Below are 10,615 nucleotides of genomic sequence, written 5' to 3'. Positions count from 1 at the left end.
AGAACAGCAAAAATGAGAAGACACGTGTCTCGCCGTTTTTTTATAGGTATCCAAAGGTTTGAGGCTCTGATGTAAAAATGGTCATTTAGTCAGGACTACATCTTCCAAACCGTTAGGAAATTCGAATTTATCTCAGAGACAAAGTTGAAGCTCTTGTCTTAAAGAACAAAAATTGTGAATACATATCGTCTGCTCCGTCGGAAAAGGTCGTAAGTCCACTTTTTTTGGAAATCGCGTTTTTGCTACAGGATGATAGTAGAAGTCAAAACACGTCGTATGCTACAAAGAAAATGGTAGTATGTCGCGTTTTTCTATATGTTTTGCCCTTGTCGGAAAAGGTCGTAAGTCCACAAAACGTACAAATTTGAGTATGAAAAGGTCGTAAGTCCACAGGAAAATGTATACTTTAAAAGAATACTACAGCTAATGTAGTTCAGATATAATGTTTAACGTCATCCATGGTTGGGGTACAATGTAAAGAACTAGCCTACAACTTTGGATGATAATCGGATGACCAAACTTTTGAAGAAAAATGTGATTATTTTTATATTGCAACGAAAACTTACATTTGAAATCTATTTTCCCCTATAAGCGAACTGATTATGAAAGACGGACTTCTGACCTTTTCATTGATACAAATTGGGATGCTGTATGTGTTCAAATACCTCATATATTGAAAAATTTGTAAAAAAAAAAAAATCAAAATTTTTACTGTTTTTACTGTCGTATATCTTACTTAACTTTATTAACTGGTAATTTGTGGTTTCTCTAGGGACATTTATTCACATAACGAGATTAGTTTGTATTCTGAATTCAATAAAGTAATATCTTCTAACGGACGGGTAAGTGCAATGTTTATATTATTAAATGATTCCAAAATTTTAATTGATTAAAATGTTATTAAACTAAGAAGACGTCATGTTTTTGCTAACAAGAGCAGTATGAATTTGGAATGGAATTAGACGATGGTGTTATGGGTCTAGTTCCCTATGGTTTTCACGGTGATTCTGAAAGCTCTGATGATGAACTTCCTAAACGCAGGAAGACATTACATGCTGAAGATTCTACATGGTTTGCAGACAAAAACAAAAGATGCAGTGAGTTGGGGCAGAAATACTTGGGAAGACAAAAAAGGACACTATTTGGGATTACAATGTAGCTAATAAACCACGTACATTAACGGAATTAATCATGAAATTTAATTGAAGGAAAAGGTCGTAAGGCAAAAATACAAGGTAGTAAGTACAACGTGTCATGTTTTATATTAAAAATATTAGCCGAACCGGTCCACGTTTCTGGTCTTGAAACAGTTTATGTTACCCTTTCTTATGCCAATTATATTTTTTGCATCGCAAATTAGTTGGGATATGCAAGTCACTATCAATAACAAGTAAGAACATCGTTATATTCGGCCAGGCCGAACTTGTTATACCCTCCACCATGAGTTGTATTAAATTTTACTTCAATTAGTTTCCTTTCGGTTATGACTTAATACCAAATTTCAGCAATTTCGGTAAAACAATGTGCCCAAGCTTCAAAATACCGAAATTCGGGAGGCACCGTTCTATGGTGCTATATGAAGGCGTGGACCAATATAGACAAATATATGGGAGAAAGTTTTACACCCCAACGAAGAATAAATACCAAATTTCAGCCGAATTTATGCATTAGAACCCCTGCAAATTTTCACTGTAGCACAGTGTAATTATCTCATCACCATGTTAAAAAAAATGTCACTCCGATCGGAATATTACTGCGATCTACAGGACAACTACAAAGTCGGGAAAAAATTGTGGATTTGGTCCATTTCACACCTTTCGATCATAACCAACATCTAATGGGGTCACTTCTGGTCGGAACTCGACCTCTCCACAAAATTTCATGCCGATCGGTCCAAAATTGAGGCCTGGAGTTTTATTACAATTGTTAATGGATGGACGGACGCACATAGCTAGATCGCTTTATCTCGTCAAGATATGAAAAAATGGCAAGGGGAGGGGGTCTACGACGAATACTTCGCGATGTTACACGAATATTGGACAAAACAAACGTATAATACCCTTTCCACATTGTTTTGTAAAGTATAAATATTTTAGTTTAAAAACGTCCGTAAATTGTAGGAAAAGGTCGTAAGTCCCTACAAAAATACAAAACTGTACAAGGAAAAGGTCGTAAGTCCAAAGACATCCAATTATCTCCCAAACGCGACGGAGTTTTATGAAACAAAGTACAGGTATTGAATCGGAATAAATAAACGAAGAATTCTGCCTTTACCGCCATAATAAAATCTTTAAAACAGAAAGCGTTGGAATGTTTTTTCTTCCTCCTGAAAAATGTATTGAAAGGGACTTACGACCTTTTCCGACGGAGCAGACGATATAACCCATCAAACTTCTTATGCAAGGTCAAAATCGCCATGGTCAAAATTTTTTTACAATTTTTCTCAAGTTTTGTTATACAGATATCAAACCGATCAAATTTGAAGCAAACAACTAACTACAAAAATGTACCTCAGATCTCAATAAACATCTTTCAAGAATATACGAACCCTGAAGGAACAGGTCTTAATGGTCAAGATAGCAAAACAATTGCGATTTTTATCCTCTTTTCTCGGCCTCTGCTCCATAGATATTAAACCGTTAAAAATTCAAGAAAACAATCAATCACAATAGTGTAGCAAAGGCTTCAATAAACAACTTTCTGGAATATGCGAAATGTCTATGAACGGTTCTTAATGGTAAAAATAGCAAAAATCTTTTGAAAATATCCAATTTTTATACTTTTTATCCGACTCTGGTCCAAAGATACACAACCGCCCAAAAATTAAGGATACAGTTAGCTACAAAAATGTACCTTAGATTTCAACAAACAAGTTTCTAGAACAAATGAATATTGTGTAGCAGTAGAAGTGTACAGCTAATGCTAATGTTTTTAGATGCTGGCTTTTAAGCCCTGATTTTTACAGATAATTTCTTGTCCAATTTATATTTCATCACAAAAGTTTTTAATTCAAATGTATGCGTTGTTGTTTATTTGCCGGCGGAGAAAATTAAATGAAAGTAAATTCAAAAAAAATCTACAAAGAATAAAGAAACAAAACAGAATTTGAGGGTGTGTGTACGCCCTCTTATTCCTCTCAACTCCCATGCACATAAACTCAATTTTCTTTCCCATTAACTTTTAACGTCTAAACATCGACTTACTTCAATACAACTTGTGGTGGATGGTATAAAAAGTTCGCCCAAGCCAAACTTAATGCCGTCCTTACATGTTTTAATTTTTTTTTCCAAAATGGAATTTTGTCAAATTGTCCAAACTGATAAATGACTGAAAATCTCAAAACATCCTAGAATCGTGATATCAAAGAATTTGGTGTTTTTCTCATCAGGAACCAATATCGAAAATTTCAAACAGATAGCTTGTCTAGGAATATTTTTGTCATTTATTCCCACATAACTGAATCCACTGTGCACTGTGTGCTTACAAAGTATCTTTCAAATTACGTTACTTAAAATTTATAGGTCGCATCGTATACATTTTGTGTGAATGTTTGTTGGGTTTAATGAAAATATTTGTTTCTCTTCTGTGTAGAAACGGCCAAGTCGTAACAACACCACAACGATATTGTAGCCGTTGATGTTGGCGTCAACATCAACAGCGACGTCCACGAAAGTCAAGCACTTGTTTGGTTATACGAACGAGAAAATCTTTCAGTTGCAAAATCTGCTGCAGGTTTTCGTTCAATCGACAAAAAGCCGCCGGAAGCCAAAGAAGAAACAACAGCAGCAAACAAAACAATGAATACGCTCGTCTACTTCGACAGCACAACGTACGGAACAGTAACAATAACAACACAACAAACAAACGAATAAACATTTTATAAAAAAAAAACTAAATAAAAAATAATAACAAAAAAACTTGTTGCAGTTGCGTTAAAGAAAATCCAATAAGAAGAAAAAATAAAAGTCAACAAACAAAAACCGGCCACAATTTCGCGGAATATATAAAACCTAGTGCCAGCCAGGCGCACGTTGACAATCATTCAGTTAGCCAATCTAACAAAAATAGACTCCAAGTATTTGGTTATTACTGTGTAACGGAAATTCAAAACGAAAATAAAACGGATTATTTTATGCCAGTTTATGTCCTTAAAAAGGATAAATAATTGAAGTTTAATATAAAAAAATTAATTGATAATTAATAATAAATTGAAAAATAAAATAACAATAACAAATTTAAAAAAAGGAATTTTCCAATTGTATTAACCTAAAAGTGTCAGCTAGCCAAGTGAGATCGATCATCCATCATTCAGGCAGCAGCAAAGTGAACTCAACGCTCTCATTCAATTTCGCACACATGTGAATAAACAAATCGTCGTGATCGATTGACGACGATACTTTCTTGTTTTCAAATTGTCGTTTGTTTATACTTTTCTCAATGCTTGAGAAAATCAAGGAGAAAGAGAAGAAGAGTGAAAATTGTTTTTCCTTTAGTCGTGCTGAGTGATTGCCACCGTCTACTTGGCTAAACAAATTGAAGATTTTGTGTACAATAACAATAAAATGAAATTTGCAAAATAAAACCGACAATAACAAAAGAAAAGCTACACACGTCGGAAAAACGCTTTAGATAAACAATCATATGTTCCGATTTTTCTCAATTTATTGTTATTATTTACGCTGATCTGTTTAACTTGATGAAGAAGAAGAATTTTTCACAAGAAACAACAAAAAAGGAAACATAAATAAATAATTAAAGAAAAAACATCAAAGAATAACATAAAACACTGTTTTCGCCAACAATAAAACACATATTTATTGCCAATAATTTGACGCATTCCGTTGATAATTAATTTAAACATTCAAAAGATTTATCTTCACATTGCCACGGATCTTCAGCAACACCATCTTCTTCGTCCTTGCATTCCATCACATCACAAAATCGTCGTCGTCACCATGGAAATTGAAAATATTTCACAAATGTTGCAAAATAGTCGCACATTTGCTAAAAATGATGCGATTATTATTGAACCCAGATATACGGTGAGTAATTTTGAAACAAATGAAAATAGTGTCCAATTAAATAAAAATAAACGTTATAGTTCTATTCCAGATATAAAGTAAAGGAAAAGAATTAAATTCAAATTGTGCACGATAATGTCTTCCAACTTTAAAAAAGGTATTTTTAGCGAATTTTGAAATAAATCTGCGAAAAACTGTTGAGAAAATCCTCTAGTAGTTAAATAAAATTTGTTTATGTGGAAATTAAGTAAAACAAGTACAAAGGTAGCAGTCGGCTCTACCGACTTATGGCTTTAATTCTGTATTAAGTCTTCGTTGGGGGTATAAAACTTTCCACCGGAAATTTGTCGGTATAGGTCCACGTCTTCATATAGCCTCCATAGAACGGTACCTTCCGATTTTCGGTAATTTGAAGGTTGTGGCCTCAATATCCCACCAAATTGACTGAAATTTGGTATTTAGTATTCGTTGGGGGTATAAAACCTTAGACCTGAAATTTGTCAATATAGGTCCACGTCTTGATATAGCTCCCATAGAACAGTACCTCCCGATTTTCTGTATTTTGAAGGTTGTGGCCTCAATATCCCTCCGAAATGGCTGAAATTTGGTATTAAGTCTTCGTTGGGGGTATAAAACTTTCCACTTGAAATTTTTCGATATAGGTTTCAGATTCAAAATACTGATAATCGGGAGGTACCGTTGTATGGTGGCTATATCAAAACGTGGACCTAAGCCCACAATTCTCTGTTGGAATGTTTGATACCTCTGCCGAAGACTAACCACAAAATTTTAATACTTTCGGTTGGTCATTGTGTCTAAAACATTGAAAATACCGAAAATCGGGAGATACGGTTCTATGGGGGGCTATATCAAAACGTGGACCGACCAACCCAATTTTTTGTCCTGAAGATTGTAAGACAATAATAGGTACGTGTACCAAAATTGATGCACCTACGACAACTCCTTATATTTTTGGCCACAGTTAATATGAACTCGCGACTTGCCAGTGTCTTTATTTAGAAACATTGTGGCGTTTTTATTGGGATAGCGTTTGCAATTTTGTTTCTTTCAAAATAGTCTGGCTTAATCCCATTGTTGTTGTTTTAATTTTTTAAAACAACTAGTTTATTAGTGGAAAAGATTTGGCATTGTTCGCCAAGGGGTAAGGCAGGGAATACTATAGTTTCGATTCTTGAAAATATTATTGAAATATTTGTTGCATACGAAAATATGTAAAATGCATAAATTTTGCATATGCAAAAAATAATATTTGCATATGCATAATATATGCATTTTGCAAATTTTTGCATATGTGATTTTTCGATTGCAATTTAATCAGAAGCCAAAAATATGCCAAGTCCCAAAATTTGATATTAATCGGATCAAAAATATGGGTTGCATAAAATTCCGCTGTCTAGTTATTAATAGGCAAAAAATCTTCCATTCGTGCAACAGAAAATCATTTTTTGAGATTTTTTTAATTTCATAGAATTTTTCAACATTTTTTTTTTCAAATTAGCCTATGCGGAATCTTTTTTTATAATAAAGTTGAATGAATGTCATTTTTGGCATTAATTGGCAAAAGTTCATTCATTCTCACTACAGGAAATCATTTTTGAGAAAATTTTTCAAAAATTCATAACCCTAATATACAGTTCGAATTCCGGCTACACAACAAATATTCTTTTTTCTCAATATTATATATTTAAGAGGGTTCTCAGAATTTGGTTTCCGTGTATGGACGTATAAACATGCCGATAAAAATATCGAGATTTTTTGGGTATTTTTCTTAACGTTTGTAGGCGCTCCGTATAAATTACCTTTTGCTATTAAAATAGTTCTAATCGAGATACCGCTTCCAAATTTTAAATATAGTTTTATAACGAAGCAAGAAGATAGGGGAAAATTAAGTGGACGTAAGTCCACATTTGGGTATAGTCCCCACATAAAAGTACAGCCCGATTTTCGCTATTGTGTAGCCAAATTTTTTGGTTGTAATTTGGTTGTAATTTAGAATTTTGGGTTCTGAGTGAACAAAACACCACCTTGCAAAAATGTTCAACATAGGTCTCGTTAAGTGTAGCCCCATATAAACGTACAGTTGCGTTCAAAATAATAGGAGCGCCCATACCAAAAAAGAAAATTGTCAAAAAATATGGTTAAACTTACCCATTTTGGTTTATTTTGAATTTGTTTAACATTGTTGACATCCCAACAGGTAATTCATCAACAGAAATGTGGCAATCTGTTTTAAATTATTTACTGTTTACACCAACATTATAAATCGTGTTTAAAGTTTTTGTTCAAAAAAATAGGAGTGTGGAAGAAAAAGGACGATAAAAATAGTTTTAGTTGAGTTTAGGATCAAAATTTTCAATATTTTAGTTAACAGTAGTAAATCCAATAGATTTTATGAGATTTGATTGCTGTTTGAAAACAAAAGTCATTTGGAGGTAGCCAAAAACCATGCGATTGTCCTTGCAGAAATTTGTTCCATAAATTGAGCACTTATTGGGCAACCCAATGGATTTTGTAGACAAAAGCTTTAGCGATTAGATTTGTTTGATGCTATGGATGTTATCTTTAACAATATATAATGACTGGTATCCCATAAATTTGTGTATTTTGATCCTCGAGCCAAGTTTAAGACAGTTTACATTAGCCTTTAAGGTAAGGATCGGCCAAAAAAAGCGTATCTGTAAGGAATTTGTTCCCCAACCAAATAATATTTGGAAGTCCTTAGCATGCCAACCTTGTGTATGCAATCAATTTCGCTTCTATTCAAAAAAATTTTAAAACGTGAACGGTTGAAATGTACTTTGAACCATTTAGTGATAGGTAGGCTGGGATTGCACTATGCACGATGGGGCCAATGACAGGTTTTCGAGGCAACAAATCACTGGGGCAAGCTAGACCTTCCAAATTTTGTACAAATGTTTATAATGGGCTTAGAAACTAATATGCCAAATTTGGTTCATATCGGTTCATATATACATATAGCTGCCGTATATATGTTCGCCCGATTTCAAGCAATTGATGGACCAAACACGCAAATTCTGCCCAATTTTTATGCGATTTGGAAAATACCACGGAATTAGGACTACAAATAAGTTTGCCAAGTTATATTTAAATCGGTTCAGATTTTGATATTGCTCCCATATATATTTTCGCCCGATTTTAGGTATTTGGTGCACCAATCCCGCTATGTATGTCCAATCTTGATGAAATTTGAAATGTGTGACGGATTTTGGTCTAGAAACATTTTTGGCAAATCATATTAAAATCGGTTCAGAATTGGATATAGCTCCCATATATATGTTCGCCCGATTTCAGGAAAATGATTGACCAAGCATGCAAATTCCATCAAATTACAATAAAATTTGGAAAATGTTACGGAATTCGGACTACAAATAAGTTTGTCAAGTTATATTGAAATCGGTTCAGATATGGAAATAGCTCCCCTATATACATATGTTAAAATTTCATGGTTTTGTCTGTGGTTTGTTATAAGTTAATAAAAAAGGTTCCAAATTTAGTAAAAATCGGCTAAGATTCCGCCACAAAAGCCAAAGTTTGCGATATCTTTGAAATTATATATTATTAATATTATTATTATTATTATTATTATATACGTCTATTAAATTTTTCCGAAATCCAATTGGTAACATTAATGGGTTTCCGATTATTCGCCAACCAAAACATAAACATGTCCATATTTTTAAGTATTACGACATCTGAAATCAGATTTTTATGAAAAGGCGCAGATAGGCGCAGCTAATTTTTTCACAAAATGATAGTACACATTAATACCTTTCACCACATATATATAATGTCCTAGATCTACCTAGATCTCAAAAGTTATACTCCAGAGAACACATGGATAACAAAGCAAAATACTCCAAAAAAGACATAACATCTTAACTCAAAAATACATTTACCACACATAACATTTTTATTATTTGTTAACACTATCTTATTTTACATACCCATTGAAGAGCTTTCCATGTTTAAAAAATATAAAAATGTTGAAATGTTCTTTTTGGCGCCTAAAATGCTTTCACTACTTATTTATAATGAATGTCGGAAAATGATGCATAAGAAAATATGTCACCATTGCCAGATCAGTATGTCGCTATGTGATGTTACCAGATTGATTTATTTTTTTATTTTTAGTGATTCAGAGTGTTGGCAATCGAAATCCGTTATTATTTTTTTCAAATTGTTAACTTCAAAAATTGACTTTTTGCCTCGAAAACCTGCTATTGGCCCCATCGTGCTATGGTTGGTATACGCCGTAATATATTTTTCAATATAAACTTACGCTTTTCACTCAAAAATACTTCATTTAGGTTAGTTTCATTAGAAAATTGTTTATTATACGATGCAAAACCTAATAAAAATAATCTTAGGCCAACTTCAAAAGTTTGTCTTTAAAGTTTCCTTTTTAACAAAGCGTTTTGAAAAATGTCTCATATGTCCCAATCATCCAATTATTCAAAATTGAACCATAAAATGAATTCTGCGTGCAGTTAAGATGCTAAGGACCTCAAAACATCACTTGATCGAGAAATTAATGCCTTATAGAACGCTTTTTTAACCGATCCTTACGTAAAGAGGTAATGCAAACCGGCTTTAACTTGGCTCAAGGATCGAAATTCACGAATTTCCGGGATACCGATCATTATATATTGTTCGAGATAACAGCCAGAGCATCAAAAAACTCTAATCACTAAAGTTCAGTCTATAAAATCCATTGAGTTACCCAATAAGTGCTCAATTTATGGAAAAAATCGCTGCAAGGACAATCAAGTGTTTTTAGGTTACCTCCAAAGAACTTTTGTTTTCAAACAGCCATCAAATCTCAAAAAACCTATTGGATTCACTACTGTCAACTAAAATATAGACAATTTTGATCTTAAACTCAACTAAAAATATTTTTATTGTCCTTTTTCTTCCGCACTCCTATTTTTTTGAACAACAAATTTGAAGGCGATTTATAATGTTGGTGTAAACAAAAAATAATTTAAAACAGATTGCCACATTTCTGCTGATCAATTAACTGTTGGGATGTCAACAATATTAACCAAATACAATATAAACCAAAATGGGTAAGTTTAACCATGTTTATTCGACCATTCCCCTGGTGTCAATGAGCACTCCTATTATTTTGAACACAGCTGTACCTCCCGATTTGGAAACTTTTCAAAATGATTTGACAGTAATGCAGCATTTAGAGTTCTGAGTGGACCATATAGGTCCAAGTTAGGTGTAGCTTTTATACCTCCCGATTTTCGGAATTTTATCGATTTTACTGGTGTGTTATAAGGGGAATAACTTGTCGGGTAGCGGATGGGGGCAGCTGGAATTGTTTTCATAGTTATATAGAAAAAATATCGAGACTCAATGCTCTCAGCATTAGCAAAACTCAACGTAAATTAATAGAAGTTATATAAAAACAAGTGAGCCAAGGCTATAGTCGGATCGGGGACGACTATGTGATACCCTACACCACTACCCCTGTGCATAATCTTTTGACTGGTAAAATTCAAAATATTAAAATTGGGATAGGTTAGTGCCTTTGCTCTGAATGTCTT

General features: G+C 33.3%; 1 protein-coding gene across 2 annotated transcripts in view; it reads left to right on the top strand.

Moving 5' to 3' along the window:
- Positions 1-3,702: 3,702 nt before the first annotated feature.
- LOC141388839 (arylalkylamine N-acetyltransferase 1-like) overlaps positions 3,703-10,615 on the top strand; it is a 52,369-nt gene continuing 45,456 nt past the window's right edge. The window contains exons 1-2 of one of the 2 annotated variants that reach the window (XM_073959263.1): positions 3,750-5,042; positions 5,102-5,178. Coding sequence is in view for 1 of the 2 variants with exons in the window: in XM_073959262.1 (XP_073815363.1) it covers positions 4,956-5,042 (87 nt within the window). In the remaining variant the exon portion in view is untranslated. Of the gene's footprint in view, positions 5,043-5,101; positions 5,179-10,615 lie in introns of both variants that reach the window. The other variant, XM_073959262.1, reaches the window with a different exon arrangement.

Source organism: Musca autumnalis, unplaced genomic scaffold (genome assembly GCF_047663935.1).
Source record: "Musca autumnalis isolate F117 unplaced genomic scaffold, ASM4766393v1 scaffold_1, whole genome shotgun sequence".
Classification (NCBI taxonomy): domain Eukaryota; kingdom Metazoa; phylum Arthropoda; class Insecta; order Diptera; family Muscidae; genus Musca; species Musca autumnalis.
This window is presented reverse-complemented; position numbering and strand designations above follow the sequence as displayed.